This window comes from Choloepus didactylus, chromosome 6 (genome assembly GCF_015220235.1).
Source record: "Choloepus didactylus isolate mChoDid1 chromosome 6, mChoDid1.pri, whole genome shotgun sequence".
In the NCBI taxonomy this organism is placed as follows: Eukaryota; Metazoa; Chordata; class Mammalia; order Pilosa; family Megalonychidae; genus Choloepus; species Choloepus didactylus.
Window position 1 is genome coordinate 43,125,427 of NC_051312.1, and position 26,219 is coordinate 43,151,645.

General features: G+C 38.6%; 3 protein-coding genes across 4 annotated transcripts in view; 1 reads left to right on the plus strand and 2 right to left on the minus strand.

The window, feature by feature from the left end:
- Positions 1-5,850, minus strand: part of LOC119538366 (intraflagellar transport associated protein) — a 69,179-nt gene extending 63,329 nt beyond the window's left edge. Inside the window, exon 1 of one of the 2 annotated variants that reach the window (XM_037841277.1) lies at positions 5,700-5,850. The gene's annotated coding sequence lies outside the window, so the exon portion shown is untranslated. The remainder of the gene's footprint in view (positions 1-5,699) is intronic. The other variant, XM_037841278.1, reaches the window with a different exon arrangement.
- Positions 5,851-6,173: 323 nt separating this feature from the next.
- Positions 6,174-7,754, plus strand: RAG2 (recombination activating 2). The gene has a single exon (XM_037841732.1). The coding sequence runs from the start codon at positions 6,174-6,176 to the stop codon at positions 7,752-7,754; it is 1,581 nt and encodes a 526-aa protein (XP_037697660.1).
- A 12,314-nt stretch (positions 7,755-20,068) lies between these two features.
- RAG1 (recombination activating 1) lies at positions 20,069-23,200 on the minus strand. Its single transcript, XM_037838020.1, has one exon. It carries the CDS (start codon positions 23,198-23,200, stop codon positions 20,069-20,071), a length of 3,132 nt encoding a protein of 1,043 aa, XP_037693948.1.
- Positions 23,201-26,219: the final 3,019 nt, after the last annotated feature.

Consider the following 26,219-nt stretch of genomic DNA (forward strand, 5'->3'; position numbering starts at 1 on the left):
TATTTGGTACACAATGCCCGTGTTTTGGTGTCAGTCAAGTCCAAAGGCTAAAGCACTTGCCAAGCATGTGTTTTCATGTAGTTACCACGGTTTCCATGCAGTCTTTTTTATTTTGTATTTATTGTGGAGATATCCAATATGTTAACTTAAGAGGGTTGCTGTCGTTATTTGTTGTTGTTGTAATTTAAATATCATAATCATGGTGTAACACCATAAACAGGTTGGGGAAATAACCCAATATCCTTTTGGCACAAACAAAAATATCACCTTGGAAATAACTAGAAGAGAAAATGATACTTTTTAAAGGGATGAACCAATATTCCAAATGATGAGAAACAACCAAGCAACCAAACTACTCATCAGTTTTTTTAATCAACCTTGAAAATTTATCCTAAAATTTTGCAAATAATGAAACAGTCATTTATACAAATATATAGCATCACCATCATTAGGCAAGATGGATTAAATACATTCTATATACTGGACACTTCTTATCCACTAATCTTCACAATAAGGTAGATATCATCCCCATTTTACAGATAATGGAAACTGAAACTCAAAAAGGTCATTCAGCTAGTAAGTAACAGAACTGAGGCTAAATCCAGATTTGTCTACCTCTGAATGCTGCATTCTGTCATCTAAACCACAGGAAAACTGATTAAATGTCCAAAAATAGTGGATGGCTATATAAATTGTGTTATATTACTCAATGGGATTTTATGTATTTCACAATATATATGAAATAATGTTAGATTTAAAAGATAAAAAAAATTTAATTTTAATACATTCTGATTAGGATTAGGTAAAAACATGCACATGTTTAGAAATAAATTAGAGTACAAAGAAATGGAAAGATTTATAATTAGGTGACAGACTCAGTTTATGTTTTTCTTGATGTAAGTCTTTTTAATGAATTGTTTTAAAATTAAGTCAGCATTTGCCACATCTGTTCTCAACCCTTCAGTTTTTTTATGAAAACTCAGAGTGGGGGAGGTAGAGAAGGCTAAGATAGCTCTTGACATTAAGACCATAGTGGAATACATTCCTTGCTTGAGCACTTTACTTGCATTATCTCATTTAACGTTTTTGCAACAATCTTTTGAGGTAAATACTTCTTCTCTCTCCATTTCAGAGAAGAATAAATAGATGGAAAACCTGCCTAAAGATTAAAATGTCTCCATTTGAAAACTGGCAGAATGTCTCCATTTGAAAACTGGCAGAGTTGGCAAAGAAAACCAGGTCTGCCTGACTCCAAAGCCCATTCTCTTAACCACTACACTGTACAATATTACATGGCAGCTCACTGTCATCAAATTGGTAGTAGATCTTTCAATAATTAGAGCTTCTCTGACCCATACATAAAATAAAACAAAACCTCAGAAGAGCAATTCTAAGTTAAAAGTACTGGCATTGATATTAATGATCTCTGCTTCAGAACAAATAATTTCCCATTTGATTTACAACTGTATTTGTTTAAATCATAGTAATTATATTAATATTTCTATGTTTTTCTAAAATGTTTTAATAAAAAAGGAAATCCGGTTTCAACAACATTTTTTTTTCTTTACAAGTGACTAGTGAACCATGTTTCTATTGTTTGCTAGTAAGGAAATGGTTAAATCTTCAGGGCACACTCTAGTGGATATCTCCCTCAATCATCGAAAGAAGAAAAAAAAGTCAGTCAGTTACTCCCCTTAGATCAGTGTTCATTAGAACATCTGTAGGCACACATACACACTCTCTTTAACGTCAGCCGTCTGCTTGCCACGGTCATGGTGGGAAGTCAGTGAATCTTCCCAAGTGCTGACATTTAATACCTGTTTAGCGGCAAAGATTCAGAGAGGGGTGAGCAGCCTCTCTGGCCTTCAGGTAGGTCCAATACCTTCATTTCTAACAAAGCTAAAGGATGGGAGCCTACGTGTGTAACTTTAAGATGATGACACACTTCAGGAGCATGTGAATTACAGGTGGACTGGGTGTCCAGATGGGGAAGGGATGAGGCAGAATTTGGAAACTGTGCCTTTTAAGGCTCTGGTTACTGAAAGGATTTAATTCCTATGCCTTTAGAGGAGTATGTATTAATTTTAGTGCATAAAAGCTTCTCTAGCATAAGTGTCAGAAGGAAAACCTAATCCTAGTTTTACTGCCAGCAAAAATCAAACAATATATGCTCAGATCTGGTTAACCCTGCAAGAGAGTGTTAATTCACACACTAAATGCTGGCAGTTATAAAAAATTACCTGCTATTTTGGAGCAATCAGGAAAACATAGCAACACTGATCAGAAAGATTTAATGCTTCAAAGTACACTGTCTTTCTTTGGAAGGAAAAACAAAACAAAGGAAAACAAAAAAGTGCCCAGTTCAGGCAAAGGAAACTACAAACCCAGAACTCACACCATTAGGCTTCCTTTGATTCTCAACTATGCCCTAGCTTCACAGTGAATAAATGAAAATCCTACTGCTGAGGAAGGTTAGCATGGGGTTGGGAAAATCGTATAAATTTAATGGTCCTATATTTCTATCTTTTAGAAAGAATCTTTAATGTGTTGACTTTAAAGTTTCCCTCAGCCAAAGAACCGTGTCCTGTTTTTAAAAATCTGCCTGTTTTTATACAGTCTATTTAAAGAAAAATACTTCAGTAGAATTATTTTAGTTCTAGTACAATCTTTTAAATGCTCCTTTAAAAACCAAGATGTGGCTAATAGAGTCGTATTAAAACCATGGAAAATATACAATAGTATACTCCAGTGAAAACTTTCAAGTCAGTAAAGCAGAACTTTAAAATCTAAATAAATATGGCAAAATAATACAAAAACACTTTCAATGTTCCTGTTTATTCTTTAAATACATAAATCATGGTTTAATAAGTGTAATTCTAAAAATTAAATACACAAATATTTGAGCTGTGTTACAAGAGCAGGTGATAAAGTTTACATTTGTTTTTAAGGCCCTGAAATTATAATGAGATGAGCCTACAGCAGGGCAGCAAAAATCTTTAGGGACCCTGACTAAGCTACAAAAAGGGACAGACTTTTCCTTATAGCCTTCCCAATACAATGTTACTGTTTAATCCAAAACAATACTGTTTTCATTTATGAGAGGCCGAATTCCTATAACAATCTTAAAATGAAGCCAATAGGCTATGATGAAAACAATTTTTTAGATGCTTGCTGCTTAAAAGCAAGTGTCCTTTGTGATGTTCAGCTCTTGAGCTCTGGAATCCATTACCCCTGTTTGGCTTGTTATATCCCAAAGACAGTCTTCACAAGAGTTTAAAACTAGCAGGCTTTGGCTTCAGTGCTGCCTCTACCACAAAAGTGGGCAATTCTCTGAGAATAATCATACATCAAGCTGAGTGCAATCACCTGTGGTTTTCATTTATTGAGTTGAGGGTCAACAATTATTTTTCTGGTTCCTATGGATAACATTTTTCTAATTGCACAGATGCCTTTTCTTACGTATATTTGAATAAGCCATGAATAAATAAAACACTCACCCAGGTTATTTCCTAAACAAGGTAAACTGCTGAACCTACAAACCACCAAGGTCTAAGGAATAGAAAGGTTTGCTTTCATAACTTTGGTAATAATCCTTCTCATTCCCCATTTCCAGCCTTGTTTTAATAATCCAAAGGATGATTATTAAAAGATCACACCTTGTGGGAACCTTGTGACTGATACTCCCTGGATCCAGTTAAATAAAGTTTAAAATATGAATAAATGATAGAGGGGGATAAGGGATATGGGATGTTTGGGGTGTTCTTTTTAATTTTATCTTTTTATTTTTTATTTTATTATTGCTATGGGAGTAAAGGGGATGTTCTAAGATTGATTGTGGTGATAAATGGACAACTATGTGATGACACTGTGAGCCACTGATTGTATAATTTGGATGGATTATATGGTGTGTGAATATATCTCAATAAAACTGCATTTAACAAAAGGTCACATCTTGAGGAATCTCCCATAGTGAAGGATTTGAAGTAAACTCACTATCTTAAGTATGAGAGACTATTTAGCTATTAATTACATCTGTTCCACAGAAGTGCTTCAAGATGAAAAGCCCCAAACATTTCATTAGTGTGATCATAGATTCTAAATGGTTTAAGGAACCTTTGTAGGGGGAATAAAGATAAATAAATAATAGTGCCAACTATCATTTATTGAGTACTTACTATTTGCCAGGCATTGTGCAATGTGATTTACATGTGTTATCGCATTTACGCTTCAAACAACCCAATGAAGAGGTACTAATATCCCCGTTTTATAAATAAGAAAAAAAAAACGTCATTTGCCCAAAGTGGAATCACAGCAACTAAGTGTTAGAGCCTGGATTTGGGCTGAGACAATCCTTCAGCGTGTGCATAATTAATGAAGGGTTAGGAAAGGGCGACAAGAAGAATGAAATCTGCCCTCTTCATATATGCTTATCAAATTGCTATTAGCCCCAAAAGTTATCCATCTATACTTACTATTCAGTTTCTCAGACCCTAAGGCCCCTTTTAATCATCTCCAACATTATAACCAGCATCTGCCATGACTGAAAGGTAGCTGTGCACTAAAAACCTTACTTTTGGTAAGTTCAAGTATAATCATAATAATAAATATCACTTACTGTGTGCAAAGCTCTGTTCTAACTGCTTTGCATGAATTAACTTAATTATAATTTATAACAACCTGTGAAGTAAGTCAAATTATTATCTCAGGAGGAAACTGAGGCACAAAGAGGTTAAATAACTTGTCCAGAGTTATATAACTAGTAGATGACAGAGCCAGCCAGCCTTCAGAGTCCATACTCTCAGCTGCAGTTTTATACTGTTTTTGAAACATTTTAAAAACGTACTCTTAAAAGCCAATGAATTGGCTGTTTGGTTTCCTTTAACCTTTGGTGTCTAGGACTTTTCTCTGCAAACAGGGAGTGTATTTCACATTAAGGCTCCTGACTACTCTCAAAGGTAGGTAATATAACAAAAACAAAAGAATTTAATAAGCTTATTTCATCTGGTAAATACCTGTTCAAAAATTTTATAATATAAATATTACCCTGATTAATTCTGCCACCTCTTTGCTTATTAAGGAAGTACCAAGGAATTTTGGTCTAAGTTCTTGAGCTGTAAAGAGATCTGAAATAACTGCCACTAAACTATATTCCTACCAAAAAAAAAAAAAAAGAGAAATGTGTTTGGGAACCTTCTCTTTTCCCCAAAAGAATCCCTAAAACATGAGTAAGAAAGGCTAAGAGGGGCTTTACGAGTGGTACTGCTAAAGTGTACACTATTTCTATTACTAAATATAAGAGGGGCAAAAAGCATTCCGCTCCTCCACCCATCCCCCACCCCTCCCGGACTCCAGGCATTCAGAGATTTATCTTTTGGTCCTGTGAAATAATCACAGCTTTTGTAACCTCGGTGTCCACCCCCACGTCCCAACAACCTCAGGAATCTCAGGGGTGCTATTCTGCGTGGAGTCCCCAAGCGTCCCACAGGAACCTGTTAAAACAACCTATGACGAGGAGTCCCTTCAGCCTGCGGTTTCCAGGCAACCCCACTCGGGCCAGGAGTAGTGTTTCTTAATGGGTCACCCTATTAAGAGTTCCCCCGAGAGGCTCCAGCAACATCGGGACAGGGAGTTGCCTGACACCTCTCCTCGTGCTGCAGCCTCCCCGGAACCCAGATTGAATGTGTGTCGGCCACTCTCACCTCCCATTTCCTAGTTTTTCGCTTTGGCGCCCATCTAGTCACTTGGCACTTCTCACGTCTTTATTCAGGGCGTCATCCTACGATTGTCCTCTCCTGGATCAACAAAGACAATATCCTAGCTACACATTCCTTAGAGAACTGGTTCCTGGGAAATGTAGTTCTTTCTGCAGAGGAGTAGTGAATCTTTGAGGAAAATTGACTACAATTCCCAGAACTCTGAGGGACGATAGTCCATCCCTAAAACATGTCCCAGCTGCTTGGATTGTATTATTATGCAGGAAGGTTCCGTGGCTCTTTGCATACCTAGCATCCTGAATTTTGCTAATTCAGTCCCACCCAAGCTTGTGGGAGGAGATTTCTAGCATGCTTTTTATATGTGAGGGAGTCTAAGCATAGATTTATATGAAGCGGTACAGTAAGTCCTTTTTTTTTTTTAATTCTTTCAGATAAAAGATCTACCCACAATCAGAAAATATGTCATTACAGATGGTAACAGTCAGTAATAACATAGCCTTAATTCAACCAGGCTTCTCGTTGATGAATTTTGAAGGGCAAGTTTTCTTCTTTGGTCAGAAAGGCTGGCCCAAGAGATCCTGCCCCACTGGAGTTTTCCATTTTGATGTAAAGCATAACCATCTCAAACTGAAGCCAGCAGTTTTCTCTAAGGATTCCTGCTACCTTCCTCCTCTTCGCTATCCAGCCACTTGCACAATCAAAGGCGGCTTCGAATCTGAAAAGCATCAGTATATCATCCATGGAGGGAAAACACCAAACAATGAACTTTCAGATAAGATTTATGTCATGTCTCTTGTTTGCAAGAACAAAAAAGTTACTTTTCGCTGTACAGAGAAAGACTTGGTAGGTGATGTTCCTGAAGCTAGATACGGCCATTCCATTGATGTAGTGTATAGTCGGGGAAAAAGTATGGGTGTTCTCTTTGGAGGACGATCGTACATGCCTTCTGCCCAAAGAACCACAGAAAAATGGAATAGTGTAGTTGACTGCCTGCCCCATGTTTTCTTGGTGGATTTCGAATTTGGGTGCTCTACATCCTATGTTCTTCCAGAACTTCAGGATGGGATATCTTTTCATGTCTCCATTGCCAGAAATGATACCATTTATATTTTAGGAGGTCATTCACTTGCCAATAACATCCGTCCTGCGAACCTGTACAGAATAAGGGTCGATCTACCTCTGGGTAGCCCAGCTGTGAGTTGCACAGTCTTGCCAGAAGGAATCTCTGTCTCCAGTGCAATTCTGACTCAAATTAACAATAATGAATTCGTTATTGTTGGTGGCTATCAGCTTGAAAATCAAAAAAGAATGGTCTGCAACATTGTCTCTTTAGAGGACAACAAGATAGAAATTCGTGAGATGGAGACCCCAGATTGGACCCCAGATATTAAGCACAGCAAGGTATGGTTTGGAAGCAACATGGGAAATGGAACTGTTTTCCTTGGCATACCAGGAGACAACAAGCAGGTTGTTTCAGAACCATTCTATTTCTATATGTTGAAATGTGCTGAAGATGATGTGAATGAAGATGAGAAAACACTCACAAACAGTCAGACATCAACAGAAGACCCAGGAGATTCCACTCCTTTTGAAGACTCAGAAGAATTTTGTTTCAGCGCAGAAGCAAATAATTTTGATGGTGATGATGAATTTGACACCTATAATGAAGATGATGAGGAAGATGAGTCTGAAACAGGCTACTGGATTACATGTTGTCCTACTTGTAATGTGGATATCAACACCTGGGTACCATTCTATTCAACTGAGCTCAACAAACCTGCAATGATCTATTGCTCTCATGAAAATGGGCACTGGGTCCATGCTCAGTGCATGGATCTGGCAGAGTGCACACTCATTCACCTGTCAGAAGGAAGCAACAAGTATTACTGCAATGAGCACGTGCAGATAGCAAGAGCACTGCAAACCCCTAAAAGAACCCTGCCCTTAAAAAAGCCCCCACTGAAGTCCCTCCGCAAAAAGGGCCCCATGAAAGTCTTTACACCTGCCAAGAAATCCTTTCTTAGAAGGTTGTTTGATTAGTTTCACAAAAGCCTATGCAATTCAAGTGCATCAGATTTTTAAACCAATTTTAAAGAATCATAATGATAAAAATTATATTGCCATTTTTGGAAATGTCTGTTTATTTTGGTTACATGAATTAAGTGCCAGGAAAAAGTGCTTGTAATACAGTGCTAAATACAGTCACTGTAGAACCTATACATTTTCTAAGCTGAACCCTTGACAGAGCAAGATCCTTAAAGCTTTGGCAGCTATATAGTCCTCACTGACATGAAGGAAGATCAAAAGAATCTACGTCATTGGTTACATTTTATTAATTAGGCACTTGCCAGAATAAAAGTTAGAAGGACTGTTAATGTTGAGACTGCAAGACATTAACTGAAATTGGATGACCTTAGAAACACACATCTTCCCTGCTGAAGTATTTTTCAGAAGGATTTCACCTTCTCCTAAGAGGTTAAGCCACAGCCTCTTATTCAAGAGTCTTCATTGAGAGTCCACAGTGTAAAGTACTATTACCAAATTTAGAGGAGACATGAACTGTATAGGAGATGAAGCCCTGGGGAGTATTAAGTTCTGTGAATAGTTTCATGTCTCGGTATCATTATTTTGGATAAATTAAATCTTGTTCACTCTGTTTCAGTAATGTTGCTTGATGAATAGTCCTTTTGAACAATTAATTGTACCATTGTTTTGATTTTTTGTTGTTTCTATCGCCTATATAAAACTGATAAAGCAGTTTAAATGTCTTCTGTTTATATTGATTTACTCAAATTAATAACATACCTAGTTACCCAAATAAGAGCAAAATTACATTATTTAACTTTCTCAGGCTCACTCTACTTTGATTTGTGTTCAGTCTACAAGTAGAAAGTGGCATAAGTTGGAGCTGAAATATCCTTCACAAGAGTCCAAAAAAGATATTCCCCTGAAGAGTAGGTGCCCTCTTTAATCTGAACTAATCTATAGGTACTCAAGAACTAAAGCATTATTGCCCCATATTTATTTTGCAGTCCATGAGATCAAGATAGGAAAACCTAGGTGATTCAGTTCTGAACTCACTAAGTTCTATAGTCAAACTCGGATTTCACCAGCATAGCTACTTTTGGGGTGTGTGTGTGTGTGTTTGTGTGTGTGTATGTGTGTGTGTTTTCAAGAACAAGTAGTTTGGTTTTACTAATCAAATATTTGAGTAGAAATAGGTTCTTTTAAGTCATCTCACCACTGAGTCCATCAATGTGACTTTAAGATAATAAGGTTGCTTTTTGAATAAGCATATGCAAACATTCAAATGAACCACATTAGAAAAGTACATACTGATTCCAAAGATAGGGCCTTTGCCTAAGACATTTTTATAGGGCTCCTGTTTCTGTCACCTTCAGATCCTATGGTTCATTCCTTTGAGATAATCATCAGTTGTCCCTCTTCCTTTATTAGGAATGGATTTGATTTTTGGAAGCAGACAAATGTCATTAGAAGGATGTGATTCTCAGTAGTATATTGCCACTTTAGGCCAAAAACGAAGTGTAAGTACAAGCTAACCAAATGGATTTTTTGATATGGCTCATAAATAGGCTCCATAGTTAAATCCTCAAATTTTTTATACCAGAGATGTATCAGGAAATAAGTATATGACCATTTTAAGGGATAGAACTCATTTACAAATTCCATGTGCTAGGGGGAGGAATGCATAATGAAAAAGGAATCGTTTTTCCAAAGTCCCTGGAGTGAGATGAAGCTTGTCACATTTTAGGAACTGAAAGAAGGTCATGTGGTTAAAGAAAGGTAAACAAGGGGAGTGTGGAATAATATGAGCCTGGGAGATGGGCAGAGGCCAGGGCCCCAATTGTTCATCAGTAAAATAAAATTACGTACTACTATTTCATCCATATCAGAGAGTGATTATGAGGGTTCAACCAATTAATATAAACAGAAAAACACTATCTGAACATACACTATTGTCACATGTGTGTTCAAAAAATGGTTTTATTACTCTCCAGACACTCTGGATCAAAAGCATTTAAAAAGAGGGTATTTAATGCTATTTGCCAGAGATTTTGAGATAATGAATATATGTAACCAATTACAAATTCCAAGTGACAAATACAGAATAGAGACCAGACATTATCATCTACTACATAATAATATTTTAGGTAGGCTGAAAGGAGGAACGCTCATGGTCATGAATTATTGTCAGAAAGATGCTCAATCTAATATTTCCATTTAGAAGCTACGATTCATGGTACATGATCTCACCCTGTACTGAAAGTCAAATTGTGAGATCAGATTTGTCAGGAATAACATTTCATCAATTGAAAATCTTTCTTTTTTTGTTAGACAACAAATTGATAAAACAAAGTACATAAAGTTTGATGAAGAGGACAAATCACTACTTTAGCATGAATGGGTCATTTTGACCTGTCCTCTCCCTGCTCACCTCTTGGCCACACAACTCCCTTCACACACTTTGTGTGTATTCTCCAAAAATACTGAACTGATAACACTTCTACTGAGCACCAGGGTTATTTTAGGCCCCAGGGCCTTTGTGTTAGCTGTTGCTTGTGCAGGTTATACCTTTCAATCAAGCACTCTGCAACTCCTGCTAACACCTTAGTCCATCTGGATCATTCCTATCCACTCATTACATTCCAGTTCTTACTCCTCCAAGAAGCCTTCTCTGAACCTCCCCACCTCCAGTATGGCTGGAGTGCTTACGACTATCAGCTTACATACTCAGGAATGCAAGAAATGAAACTGACTATATTTTCTATAGCAACACACATTATATTATGGATCCTTTCTACTGTATGGTAGAAATTAAATTTCTAAATTTAAGGTTTATCCTCTTTTCACCCAACTTTTCATGCATGTTCTAGGAAGAAATGTAAAGCTGAGTTGTCAGGAGTGGGAGCAAGTGGGGGCAAAGCATCGAGTCCTGAGGGTCATCATCCTTCCTTACTCTGCTACAACAGCCACTGGGCCTGGGCCTGCAGTTATCAGTCTTTTAAGGTCACTGAAAAGTTGCACCTAATCTTAATCACAAGCCCCTTTTAAGTCCAGTTGTTTCTTGGCTACTTTCATATTCCTGACAGGCTCACATGGGGTGGGGTGGGGGGTGGACAGTGGCCGCTCCATGCCTTCCTCTCCCACCTGGGCCACAGCTCTCTGTGGGACTCTCTAGGGCTTGTCTACTTCCGTGCCACCCTTGGGAGCATCCTGCTGCTGAGACACAGAGCCTCTTCCTAGCTGTCTCTAGCTAGACACACCTCACCACCATACGACCTCTGGATGTCCCTGGATCCTGCTCTGACAGCAAAGTAAGATGCATAGCCTGTCTCCTTTTGAGTCCCCCAAACTTATTGGGGTTTGTATTGTTCTCCCAACATCCACAGGTCAGCCCAAGGCACGGAGTATAATGGCCCTTTTCTCTGAGCCTCACAGTGAATGTTCACCACAGCTTCTTCTCTATATCCCTTCTGAGAAATATTTATCTTGTCATGGAAACAGCTTGTGGTGTGTGCTAAGCACCAAATAAATAGGCATTGCATGAAGGAATGAATGAATGAGGCATGATAGAGTAACTCTTACTCATTACATTTTCTGTAAAAATGAATATTCATCTTGTCAGTTTTTTCCATTCCCCCTGAGACACAGACGTTTGAAACCCAAAGTCAGGGTAAAAGGAATAAATAGGATGAAAACAAATCAAGCACTATCTCAAAATATTGTCACACTACATGGAGTCCATCGTTCCCTCCTTGGTGCTATTCCAGTATCTTGTAATTATTTCTATTGTTACAGCTGAACTAGTGAAATACTGGTTGCTAAATTTACTAAATGTCTGTCTGTTCCAACCAATTATGAGTTCCATGAGGACTAAAACAAAGTTTTTGTTATTTCTATGTACTGAGTACTTAACATGATATGTAGGTATCCAAATTGTTGAATTGAATTGAATTCTGTGGCTAGTTGCATCTGTCTCCTGCTGTGAGTAGTCCAAATGACCTGTTCTTTTCTAGCATAACACTGATTACACTTTGTTATACCTTTGTTATAGTTAATTATTCTTTTACCTCCTCTAGATTCTTAATTCCGCAAGAGCAAAGATCTATCTTGTTTATTCACTAGTGCATCCCCAGTGCCTAACTGACTTTCTGGTGCTCAAAAATATATATATTTATTTTGAATGAATAAATTAAGTTATCCACACAAAAGTCTGCAAAAAAGAAAAGAAAGCTAAAGAAACAAGAGATATGAGAATAAATGGAAACAAAAAACCTCTGTCTGACTACATGAGTGAGAATAGAATACGTATCAGTCAGGGTAATTAACACTAGCAGCTGTAATTTAAAAAAAATCCCATACATTCCAGTAAATTGTCACAATTAAAGTTTATTTCTTGCTCACACAGAGTCCAATGTAGGTGTTCCTCATCAGGGTATTTACCTAGGTAGCTCTCCTCCAAAATGTGTCTCAGGGATCCAGGCTCTTTCTATTTGGCAACTCTTCCATCTTTATCTTATTATGTGTCCTCAAGACTTCAGACACAAGAACGAGAAATAGAGAGCATGGTGAAGGCACACCTACTTGTAAATATCCCTGCACGCAGCGATGCATCATTTCCTCTGACATTCCAATGATAATTATGAACAAGTAACATGGCCCCAACACGTGGAGGGCTGAACAATGTAGTTTAGTTCTGTGTCCAGAGAAAGGAAATGGATGTAGTGAGTAGATACCTTTACTATCTTTTGCTTAGCCTATTTAAACAATCTCCCTAACTGGCCTCTCTGACTCCACCTGCCACCCTCCAATCCACAGACTGTTTTGGAGACCCCAATAATCATTCTAAAATTAAAACCTGATATTTAATTGATGAAAACTCCAGTGACTCCCCATTTCTCATGGGGGAAAAATCCAAACTCCTTAGTATGACATGCCGTAATTCTCCAGACCCATCCCTTCTCTCCCTATACTCCTCTTGAACTTGATTCTCCATCAATGCTGAACATCCTCCACCTGTAAAACCCTTCCCCCTGGTGAACAACAATTAATCCTTCAGGATTGAGCTCAATCTTGATGCCCTCTGTGAAGTCTTCAGCCTAAACAGAGTGGAATACACTCATCTTTGTGCCTAAGCCATATAACACATTTATACACCTGCCTTCTCTGTTTGACAGTAAACTCTGAAAGCAAGAACAGTTTCTTCTTGAACTTTGTATCCACAACTCTAGGCATGGTGTCTAGCACATTATAATTGCTCCAAAAATGTTCCATGAATTGAATTAAGTCCATTGTATATGAACTGAAATGTACTCACTTCTGCAATTGCTGTCTTATTATCTTTCTGATTCTTTAATAAATAAAGGGTAAGATATGGAAATAAATCCTTTGTTTTCTAAAAGTACAGCAAAATGCAGAGAAGGAGATAAGGCCCTGGGTATTTTCTTTTCTAGTGAAAAGAGTTCACAGAGTATAAGAATAGATACCATGGTGAATTTAGATAGAATAGGCAGCCATTCTAATCCACAGTGACAAGAATTCCAAATCATTTATATGCTACTGAACTCCACTCTAGCATAGAATATTGCAATTTCACTTGAAATTGTTGATGTCACATTTTCTCAAACTTAACTCTATCAGAAAACATCTAACATTGCACATATTTCTAAGACAGCTAATTCTTCATTTATCCATCTAAATATCAATCTAATAAATGTATATGCATCTGAATCATAATTTGAGAAAATGGGAAATGATCGATAATATTCATTTTAAAAGGTTGACTATTCTATGTAATTTAAGACTAAAGATCCCTGAATGTATGGGTCAAATCCACTATTGGTAAGCCTCTTCAAGCTATCAGTAAGCATTTATTGAAAATCCAAGATCCATGTTAATATTGTGTTAAATCACTGTTAAATAGCATGGTCCCTACAAAAGAAACATAAAACATGAGCCCCATCTTCAGGGAATTTATAGTTTCACTAGAGAATGGGGAAAGGAGGGCAAGGCAGAAGAATTATAGAAAATAAAATAATACCCTCGACGCACTTAGTGACAAATATGATACTGTGCAGTATGAGCTATCCAAACAATAACAGTTCAGTTATTGGTAAAATTAACAATTTGGTAAAATTAAGATTTAGTAAACGTATTGATATAATTCAGAAACTGGTTTAAAATATCATATTGACCTCTGCTGAAGAGATGTTGTAACCAAGAAAATTGCAAAATGTAGAAAAGACCACTTGAAGTGTCACACAAAATGTATAGTGATAATTCAAAAAAGAAATTTATTGTGTGTTTATGCAACAGATGGCAATATCGTCAATTTTAAAGCCATGAAAATGTATGAACTTCTTGAAGACAAAAATGAAGAGATGGCTATGTGAATATTTGGTATTTATTTAGACTTTGATCAGAACTCAGTCTAAAATTATGCAAGTCTTGGCCTCCATGTAAGTTAGTGTGTATTTTGTGAAGACAGAAATACATTGTAATTATCAGAGAGTGAGATACATGAGCTAGCAGGCAATGTTTTATGGGAGTCAAAAAATGTTTGAAATTGTTTCTCCAAAATCTAAATTTATATGTGTGCCAGTTTGAATATATTATGTCCCTCAAAAAGCCATGTTCTTTAATGCAATCTTGTGGGGACAGATTTATTACTCTTTTGATTAGGGTGGAAACTTTCAATTGAGTGTTTCTGTGGAGGCGTGACTCACTCAACTGTGGGTGATATTTTTGATTAGATTATTTCCATGGAGGTGTGGCCCCTCCCATTCAGGGTGGGTTTTGATTAGTTCCCTGGAGAATTTAAGAGGGAAGCTAAGGGCCATACAGACCCAGATATTTGCTGATGCTTAGAGATGCTTGGAGATGCAGACAGAAGGACACTTGGAGATGCTAAGCTAAGAGATGAAGCCCAGAGTTTGCCCTGGAGAATCCAAGAGAGGACCCCCAGATGCTTAGAGAGAAATGCACTGCGGGAGAGAAGCAAGAACACAGGAGCTGAGAGAGAGGAGCTGAAACGCAACCTGGGAGAAAGGACCAGCAGACACCAGCCAAATGCCTTCCCAGCTGACAGAGGTGTTCTGGGTGCCATCGGGCCTTCTTCAGTAAAGGTATCCTCTTGTTGATGCCTTAATTTAGACACTTTTATGGCCTTAGGACTGTAAATTTGTAACCAAATAAACCTCCTTTATAAAAGCCAATCCATTTCTGATATTTTGCATAACAGCAGCTTTAGCAAACTTGAACAATATGCATAAAAACGTTATCAACCTTGGACAAAATTCCCTCATATTCTATACCTTCCCAAACCATTCCACTTGTGGCCCATACCTGGCATGGCATGGAATCCATCATTGCCTACTTCAAACCTATCAATGCTTTCCTTTGCACTTAGGGTAGGATTCTAAGTCCTTACCAAGCCCACTGCATTTTCTGTGAAGAGGTCTCTGCCTTGTTCTCCAGGCCCCCAAGGCCCCTCTCTCACCTTTCCTCACCCTGCTTTGGTAGCAAACCTTGCAGAATGCTCTCCTACTTCTGAGTCTTCCCAAAGCCTAAATCTCTCCAGGTCTATCACCTCCTGATAACTCACCTGATCTCACCCCATTCATCCTAGCAGTCTCTGCTTAAGTGTTCCTTCTTCCTCTGATTCTCCAATTTAAGTTCTATTGCTGTATTGCACTTCCTATTGCATCCATTGTACTTCCTATTGTATTTCCATTGCACCTGGTACTTTTCCTTCATGACACCTCCCAGAGTCCACAGCCACACATTTGTTTCTCTTATTGGTGATTTAAGGCCTACTTCCCCCTATCTCCTATTTTGTTCACCATTATGTCGCCAGTGTTGAGCACAAATTGGGCACTCCTAGAAGGCATCCTATAAATGTTTGTTTAAAAATATAAACTAAAATAGCTAGAAAGGGCATCAGGAATGATATGGAACTTAGCCAGGTCTTGAAGGATAAGGAAATCCCACATTTTCAAAGGCTGGGGTTATAGTCAAAGTATTTAACAATCCAACAAAGCAGATGCAGATGGTGATGCTAGAACCAGGTCTGGAGGCTCCTTGCTGTGCCAGGAGTTAACCTGTTAGTTGCTGGATTGTAGAGGTGTCCAGAGGTTCCTGGAGAATGGGGCAAGGCTGCCAGGGTGGTGACGGGCACTTGAAGCCTTGGGGCACAGGCTATTTACCTCCAAGTACAGATGTATTTCAATATTTTAGAAACTGGTACAGTTCTCCAGAGGCAGCGAGGCTGAATGGGTCCTGAATGGCAGCAGCTGGGAAGCCTCCAGAAAAGGTGGGGCTGAGATGCTTGAAAATGGATGGATGGTTGAGGAAATGAGTAGGACAAAGGTACACAGGACACAGTTTGAGGGGAAATTGCGAAAGACATGGCTCTGCCATTTTCTAGCTGAAATAAGCTTCAGGGAACCCAGGAGTAACATGGAGATAATAGTAGCACAGGCTTCAAAAAGATCAAATGAGAAAATGTATACAAAGTGCTGACCACACACACCAAAATCTGTTTGTTAACTGTTAGCTGTTTTTGTTAATGTATCATTGCTGATAGGAAAAGCACTGGACAAAGAAACCTAGGCGATAGCTCAGTTTTCTGCCCTTATCTGTGTAGTCCTGCAGAAGTCAACCACTCTGAATAAAATTTTGAGTATATTTGTATATGAATTTTCTGGGGAACAGGTCATATATTCATCAGTTTCTCAAAGGATTTGAAAATGATTTTCAAATCCTACATTTCCGAAGTTTTAATATTTATGTTAAGTATCTGGAACAAAATTGTCTCGTCCTACCTTAGGATAAATTATACTCATTATCACTATCTGGTTGCCCTTTATTCTAAATGTCACCGAATTTATTTGGATTCCCCTCAAGAAAAGAAAAGTTACTTCATTTTTAAATGTTACACTCAATATTATTATTTGATTATAAATCACAATACCCAGTATTTTCAAATCTTAATCTTTTATTTCAAAAACATAGGCATAAAATTAACAATAACCATAATATTAAGAAGGAATGGAAATATTAAAATATAAAAATAAGTACTAAAAACTGACATTTTGTTTAATTTGAAAACATTTGACATGGAAATACAGGTCCCCCGCATCAAATAAATCCATCACAACTCCATACCTGAGCTTTCCCTAAAACAGCAACGAAGGCGGCTGTCGAAGTCATTAAAAAAACTGTATGATTATTTGTAAGAAAATAAAGTGAAGTGCAATTCCACAAAAAGAAAAATCTCACCAAAAATGAATTCTGAGGTATATTAATGTAGGTTACAGTAGTAAAGGGGGAAAAAAGTAAAATGAGAACAAAGTATCCACTCTCATTTAAAATCTCTTAACAACTAAAGAACAGACCATCTTTCATACAATAAGTGAAAACACATACATAACTGCAGTCAAAAACCATTCTCATCCAAATGATGATTTGTTCTCCCAGCCACCACCAGTGCTTACAAATCTGCCTGCTAGCTGCGCATTACATCTGTCTGATGTAATGCGAAATTCACACTCTCAACCAAAAAAATCTTTATCTTCATCTATATTTTGTGAAAACAAATTGAGGCAAAACTAAATTCCTGTTCACCTGGAAGGAAAAGACATCTTTTCCTCCGGCTCTGGTTTCTCAGTGCATGTTTATTTATCCCAAGGCGCTTTTTGACGTCACACCGGCCATCCATCAATTTTCATCAGCCGTTATCACTGGTCCCTGCAGTGCACCTCAGTGGGTTGGCAGGAAAACTTGTAGAATCAGGTTTCACGGGAGAAAAATGCATTGCACTTCTGAAGTCCCAGTCTGTACTTCAAAAAAGTGCTCCGTTCAGTGGGGTGAATTTCCCTGGAGTATGTGACTGCATTTACAATGGGTATTGTTAAAAATAAAACTCAAATATAAAACCAGGGTCTAGGATATTGCAACCTCAACACCGAGGGCAAAACAACTATAGGCGGCATTTCTACATATTGAAATTCCTACTGCCAGATGTTCCTAGGGTTTATCAAAATGTGATCTGATTAAAGGATTATTGGGAAGGTTTGCTATATATCATGCTGTTAGTCACATGTATTCAAAATAGTTCCTACAATGTTAGACAAGGGGAATTTAATATTGGAAAGCAGGTACAGTGCACCAACTGAATCAGAGGAGAAGTGGGGAAAAAATCTAAAAACCAGCGCCAGCATGCTTCAGGGAATAGGATGATTACATGAATTTAGCTGTTTATTAGTGCAGAGACATGCTGTAAGGATTAAATGGGATGAAAGGAAGGGATGGCTTAGAAGTCCATTAGTTTCCTAAATGCAAAACTAAGAGTTCTCAAGAAAAAAAAATTGTATTAAAATATGTATATGTTTTGACAACTAAATTACAAATGTATTGATACTCTGTATATAAAAAGCAAAGAAAATGCTGTATTTTAAAATAGAAAATACTGGGTTCAATCCCTGCAAAAGCACCAAATGCACACCATTTAGGATGATGTCACGATGCATGTTTGACAACTAAATTACAAAGCTCTTTGATATACTGAAGAGTGGCAATTATGGCCAATAAAATCAAAGGAAGAAAAAAGCTAATTAACACTAACATATCATTATGACTCACTAGCATATAAATCCCCATGCCTGCTCTAAATTGCCAGCAACTGGCAAATCCCAAATTCCTAAGGATGCAGACAATAGTTCCAAATAAATGGAGACCCCAGAAGCTTTAGTGATTCATTGGAGCTTTAGCACTACCTTCTTAAGTCAAAAGACCCAAAGTATACAAATGACTTAAACCCCTCCCCAACTACCACCCCACATTCACAACAAAACAAAACAAAACAAAACAAAACCCTAACCCAAGGTTATGAACTGTAGTAATTAATTGTAGATCCTAAACAAATTCTGATGCTACCTCATAAACAAAAATTGTGGTTAATTTTTGTGGGGGAAAGCAAATGGCATTTGGAAACAAAAGGCCTGAGTTCAAAATCTAAATCAGACATCTATTATCCTTGGGAAAATCATTTAACTTTCCATCAAGTGAGGATAATAATAATTCCTACCACACAGAGTTGTGAGGATAAATGAGGCAGAATGAGTGTAAAAACATTCTAAATGTGGTAAAACAAACAAACAACAAAAACACTGTACAAATGTGAACACTTCTACTGTACTATCCATTGTTTCCATCTAAGCTTAGCAGATCGGAAAAATACAAAGTTACCCTACTACAAAATGTGAATGCACTGAAAGTAAACTGATGATAATAAAAAAGAATGTACCACATTACAGAAGGAAGGAGTCTGTGAAACCCGGATTTAGTGAAATGACCCAAGTTTCATAAGAGAATTTTTAGCAAGATATTAAATCTGCTTTTATGCAGTGGATCTTTAAAAGCCTCTGTGGCCTTGCAATTATATGGAAAACTTTTTGGAGGCTCTAAATTAACTGAAATTTAAAAGTAGAAATAAAGTATCATACTTGGCTACTGGTAGCTAGGTACATATGTGTTTTCAGAAGATTTAATAACTGTGGCTAACAACTGTATTCTTCTAATCTCATTATTGAAAAATCCATGGCAGCAGGTGACCTCTTGAACTCTTAAGATTACAACAAAGACATGACGGAAAGCTGGAAAATGACCGATTTTCATAAAAAGTTTCTTGTTTTTCATACACACAAAAAATTTTTTGGTTTACGGGATTTCTGCATAAGGGTACCAAACAAGGAAATGCGGAGTACTTTGCCAGTTGTATGGCAATACAAATTTAAGATGTTATTAAACAAACCTGAAAAACTCTTTGAATCTTCTAGAATAAAGGTGGAATTTCTAAAATAAAGAAATTAAATGTTGTAGTAATTACTATTCCTCCAAAAATGAAATAGAAAACACTTCTATCTCAAAACAAAGGATAATAAATTGAGGGGATGGGTAGTGAAAAACACCAAACAAATTCCTTTCCTGGCCCCTTCTTTGACAACCTTGACTTGATTTTCACTTCCCTCAGTCTCACACAGGCAAAATACGCCTTTGTTCATCTCTGGTCCCCTGCAGTTACTCCTATTCTGAGTTACTTTCTTTCAGTTAACTGATTTCTCCTGTTGCTTTTCTGAACTCACTAAATGGCTCAAGCAATCAGCTCATCAGTTGCTCATTCCTGACATGGTTTCAGCACCTGTAGCCTCTCCAAACAGCCACTTCTTGGTGGTGGACCCTCACCCGTAGAAGTGAAGGGTGCCAGGAGAAGGTCTCAGTGCAACCCAGAAGAGAACTCATTTGTAAAACCACCCCAAGAGAGGTTGCCCTACTTAAAATTCCATTGAATCCTGAGTTTCCAGAGAGTTCTCTAGACCCAATGTGTCCCCTACACTTGCCTCTGAGTTCCTGGGAAACCCAGAGTTTTTCAAAGCATTATGAGCATCCATAAACTTCTGGAGGTATTTAGAGGTGTACAACCAGTGGTGTTTCAGGACATCTTCCAATTCGTAACACTTGGACTGCCTGGCATTCATTTTTCGGAAGCGCCTGAACAGTTTGTTGCCAGATTCGTTTCCCTCGCTTGCCCATGCCCCAATGGAGCCATCCCTCTCAATAATTTCAGGGACATGTGCAAGGGTTTTGTGAAAATAGTTAGTGATTTTGCCCTCATATCTATACTTGAACTTGGTAGAGAGGAGCTCAGCAAAACGCTGTGAATTGAAACTATACTGGCAGAGGGATTCTGGGCACTCTTTAGCAGGACATGTTGATCTCCATACAGGCTTCATCTTCAGGTAAAGGTCCATCAGCTCCCTCAGAGCTTCATGCCTCTCCTCAGAGGGAATTAATTCACAAACCGCTTCAACAGTCTCTCTGGTCATCAGTTTCCTGGCAAAGTTGCCATTCATCCTCATGATTGGTTTTAGGTTCATCTTCTTCCGGAGATGTTTGTCCAATGTGGCCTGCCATCTTTTCCTTTCCTCTTTGGAAGCATTGGGATTCTTATACACCTCCCCTATCTCTAGCTGGAAAATCTTGTAGAACTCAGCTGCATTGCCAATGTCACAGTGGAGTGCATCAATGGAAGGAACCGTCTCAATGAAAGGTTTGGCTGAGACCCCTTTCACCCGATCACGCAGTTCTTCCACAGACTCCTGGTAGGGGTTGGAACGCCAGACCTCATAGCGCTCCAGGTTCTCAGTGTGGTTTCTGGTTATGGAGTGCAAGACAAGATTTTGAGAGGCCTCCAAGCGGGTAGCATCACAGAGGGTACAGATGTAGACTGAACCAGAGGCCTCGAGACCTTCCACCTCCCGGACAAGTTTTTCATCATAGCCAGTACCCCTAAAGATGAACTTGAAATTCCTGAGGATGCCTCCCATCTCGAGCATTAATTCACTGGTCTTCATGGCCTCCCTCTCGGCAATGAGAGGGCTCAGGATGGCAGTCAGAGTCTCGTGGTCGGACTCATCTGCCAGCATAAGGCACAGTGGCTTGCAGCACAGTTCAGAGTTGGGTTTGACTTCCTCAAACACCTTCACATTCTGTGAACCCTGTGCTATAGTAATTCTCATGATTGTGAATGAAAAGCGGACGGCCTTTTCTGGAACTGCCGGCCCACTCCCATGCTTCTCGCTCACATCTCCCATTCCATCACAAGACTCCTTTACCACCACCGCGAAGGGGCCATTCAGGTAGTCATCAAGGTCTTGGGATCTCATGCCTTCCAAGATGTCTTCTTCCATGTCCATCAGAGCAGACACCAAAGCTGAGTCATAGCGGAATCTCTTTGCAATGGTGTCCACTGGGTAGTCATCCACAGAGGAGGTTAGTCCAGACAGTCCATCAATAATGCCAACATCAGTGCTGGAAGACACATTCTTCAGAGGTGGCTGCCACTCAAAGGGGTGATAGCCTGGCAGAAGGACCTTCTCAGCATTCCGAAGGGCATGCAAAGGCTGAAAAATCTGCCTGCCTGTGATGGCTTTCACAGTCCTGTACATCTTGTGGTACTGGCTGCAGCTGAGGAAAGTGTTGATGCGGATGGCCAAGCACACAGCTGGCTGCAGGCCAGACCCCCGTCCCTGCATGATGGCCTCCAGCTCGTCAGCTTGTTTGTGCTCATTCCTCGCCCTCAGCGCCAGCAGGAACAAGGTCAAGCACACAGACTTCACATCTCCACCTTCTTCTTTGTCAGCAAAAGCCTTGACTTGCATCTTGAGCTCCCTCAGACGGTGCTTCTGAGCTCTCCGGGTCAAGGACAGGAGATGCTGGCGAGGCCGTCCCCCTTTATTAATATGCACAAAAGTCTCCTGTGATCCCTTATGGCTTGAGACATGATGATTATATTTTTCCAAGCTGACCTCCTCTTTGCACTCTTTTGCTGGACATTTCACTGTCAGGGAATTTAAGATGCTCAGAAAGGACTTTACTGGACTCTCCAGGTCACTCGCAAAGCAGGGATACTGGCAAGAGGGACAATAGCTGCCCATGACTTTGAGGCATCTGAGAATGCAGATCCTGCAAAACACATGCTTACAGCTGGTCTCTACAGGGTCAGCCAGAATGTGTTCACAAATCTGGCAGGAGATAGATTTCACCAAGTGTACTGGAAGGTCCACTGCAAGCAGCTTGGTACTAAGATGGATCTTACTGCAGTTGGTGATCTTCTTCATGACTTCCTTGCTGTTGATCCTTGTCTGAGCACTTCTCTTGTGTTGACGGGCTTGTCTTGCTCGGTCAAGCACGGTTTTGAGTTTTTTGCTGAGCTGCAGATTTGGCTGATGACTCTTCCTCTTAAGTCCCCGATGGGCAGTGTGGCAGATATCACAGGATGGTGTGTGTGGGTGCCATACCATGGTTGCGTTCCTTGGGAAGTATACCTCAGATGGAGCACTGCTAAACTTCCTGTGCATGATGTTCCAGCAGTTATGGCAGAACTCAGTGGGATGGATTGAGTCAACATCTGCCTTCACATCGATCCGGAAAACCTTGGCAATGAGGTCTGGCCAGGAAGTGACTCTCCTTTCCTTCTTCCGTAAAAGCTCTTGGGTTTCACCATCCACAGGCCCGTGGACTGGGTATCTCCTGTTGTGCTCATCAGTTTTAAAAGAAATTCCACAGATGCGGCAGAGATGTCGAAGGTTGGCTTGATGGATTGCTTTGTCTCTTGCTCTCCCATCATCAAAGGATTTCTTCAAAAACTTAGGATGAGCCTTTAATGCTGGTTGAGTCAGGGTTGGCTTCTGACCACCAGTCTCATCCAGGACAGCTGGAGATTGTTCTAGAGAGGGTCTCTCCTCTGGGGAATCCTTCTTTTCTGTTTGAGCTTCCTCAGATTTCTTTTCAAAGGATCTCACCCTGAAGAGTTTAAATTTCCATTCTGAAAATTTAACATGTGGATGCTGGATTTCTTCTGGGGCAGAACTGAGTCCCAGGCTCGGTGGCAAAGAGACAGCCATGCTGGCTGAGGCACCTGGGGACAAGGAAAGCAAGTCAGATTAGGAAAAAATACGGAGAATTTATGAAAAGGAACCATTTTTTTTTTTCTCAATATCCCACTGATGTATCATGGAAGAAATACAAATTAATACATTCAATTATGCATTCATTAATTTATTTTAAAAGTTAACTATTAAACCTACTGTTTTTGTTAAAGTTGGTGGATCAGGGTATCGGGGAAGTGGGGTTGGGGTATGCTGGAGTTCTGTGTATGGGTTTTGTATTGTTTTTGCAACTGTTCCTGTAAGTTTGAATTTATTTCAAAATAAAATTTAAAAAAAAAATGAAACCTCCTGTTTAGAGACATTTTGCTGATTAAACAGCAGAGAATGGAGCAATTTCCTGTTCTCATAGCACTTATAGTCATTTATGTCTTATATCTTAGTATCTCAGTGAATGCACCACCACAGTTTGATACACACACACATATATGTATATATACATATGTCATCATATATAGTTACATATGTGTGTGTGTGTGTGTGTGTGTGTGTGTGTGTGTGTCTCAAACCATGCTGGTACATTCAGTAAGATAAGGAAATAAGATATGTATATGTGTATCTTACTTCCTTTCCACCAAACCTTAAGGTCTTTGAGGATAGAATCCCTGAGTGATTCATCTTTGTCTTCCCAAGTTCCCTAGTACACATTAGGTTTTCAATAGTTATTTGATGAGTAAATGCATGGACAAACTGGCTACTAAAACCAAAGAAAAGACATATATTTCACATTGTATTAGCCTCATTGCACTAGCTGGACAATGTATCTCCAGCTTTTTAAAGCAGTCTTCTGGGAGGTTGGTTGCTTATTTCCTCCAAATGGGTCATACAGGGATGATAAAGTTACAGACTCAAAGAAACTAATTACTCACTACTTGAAAGGATGAAGTGCATTTTGAGCTGTATGAATTTAAACTAATAATAAGTATCATGGATAGTAATTATGCTCACAATTTTAATTAGTGGATGCTGCTGTAAATTATAAGGTTGTGTCTACATTAGAAACAAACACCACACAATTCTCCAAACCTGTAACAAACCATAGTGGTATATGTACTAAAATTCTGAAGAATTTTTAAGATGAAAAATTCAGATGGTTTCAGATAAAACTTCCACAAGTCATCCTAAAGGTTGCTCCTGGTCAGTGATCATTAACTCGGTAGTTTTTATTAGGAAGAAATGAGAGTGATATTTTCCTTCTGGTAAAAATCATTAGCCATTACATGTCAGGAAACACTACCCACCTGGTTGTAGTGAAGACATAAACAACAATGTAGAGAAACGTCTGAAAATGCCATTTGAGTATTCTCTAGACCCAATTAGCCCAATCTTCCCCAAAATCTTTAGTACACATAACTGGAGAAAAACATTTGTATTTTCAAACTGTTGTCAACATCTCTCAAATTTGCCTGGGTCAACTCTTTCAACACACCAATGATATCAAACAATACTTTTTCTCCTCAATTAATTAACTAACCAAAGTGATAAGATTTTTTTTTTATAGGCATGCAATTATGGAGACAAATCCTTAGACAAATACACTTTGGCCAGGGCTGGGGGGTAGGAGGCAATGGCAAGGACTAATCCTGACTCTGGCTAGCAAAATTCCTTTTTAAGTCAATTCTTTAAACTACTGACGTTTGTTCCAACTCTCATGCACTGTGCTTCAGAAATTGATACTTTTAATAAAATTTAAAAAAAATTTCTAAGACTTGGCTAAAACGGAAATCAGGTTCCATGTGCAGGACTGTGTGAGAGTCAGACAATTTCAAACCATTTCAAAAGTCTCATTAACCTGCAAAAATGTTTCACTGCAGCCCAACAAAGACCTCAAAAGTTGTTTATCATTCAGTAGTATTCGATAATTCTGTCCTGTGTCTGGTGCTAGTATTTTCTTTCTGTCTCCCCTGCCTTGTTGGCTTAAACTCATCCCAAAATGCCTTTTTCATTCTTTTAGCCTTTCACCTTCCAGCCCTTTTTTAAAGCATTTGTTCTCTGGCATTCCAATATAATAATCTGAGGAGTTATAAAAAGCTGCGTGACCACCTCTGGAGCTCACCACATTAAATAGTGATCTTACACACTGAGTAAGTCAACCAACCACAAGACAGGTCAGAAGGACACTAGAACTAGTTCCCTTTCCCACCCACTTCTCCCCTGCCTCCCACTGGCCTGAAATGTTATCTCAAATTTATCAAAAGACATTTATTCAACGAGGTAAGATGCTGTATCTCCTCGAGACCCTGAGGAATTGCAAATATTCCCATGGAAACCGTGCTATCACCAAGCAGTATTAGCCACTGACATCCAAATTCACACTTATTTATCAGATTGTTTTCCAACTGAACTGCTGGAATTCCATTCAAACTAGAAGCAAGAGGGAGTGGGGTGGGGGTGGGGGGATAGATGTGTTATTGTTCTTGTGTTTAAAGGAGTATAGAGGAATATCTGCCAAGATGCTAAAGATGATTATCTGTGGAAGCTACAGATATTTTATACTTTTTACCCTTACCTCTGATTTTTACTAATTCTAAAATAAAAATGTATTACTTTTGGAAGAAGATAAAATTTTTAAGAACTAGATCTAATGAGATATCTTATTTTTTTCCTATCAGATTAGCAAAGATTAAAAAGATTGATACTACTCAGCATTAACAAAGGCATAGAGAAATGATATTTTCATACGTTCTTGCAAGGAATATAAATTGATATAATATTTTTAGTGGACAATTTAGCAGTGTCTATAAAAAGTTTAAATGTATATATATTTCTTCAGTGCAATAAATCTACTTGTCAGAAGTTACTCTATAGAAACATTCCCACAGGGATACAGTGATATTTGTATAGAGAAAGCAAGAAACAGAGAGAGATTTGTTTAAAAAATTGTTACTTTGAAAAATAGGAACCAACATAAATAATCACCAATAAGGCATTACTAAATAAACTGTGGTCTAGACATACAATGGAAAATCACACAGAA

Excerpts from the sequence above, each read along its gene's own strand:
- RAG2 (XM_037841732.1), top strand. The coding sequence starts at position 6,174 with ATGTCATTACAGATGGTAACAGTCAGTAATAACATAGCCTTAATTCAA.
- RAG1 (XM_037838020.1), bottom strand. The coding sequence starts at position 23,200 with ATGGCTGTCTCTTTGCCACCGAGCCTGGGACTCAGTTCTGCCCCAGAA.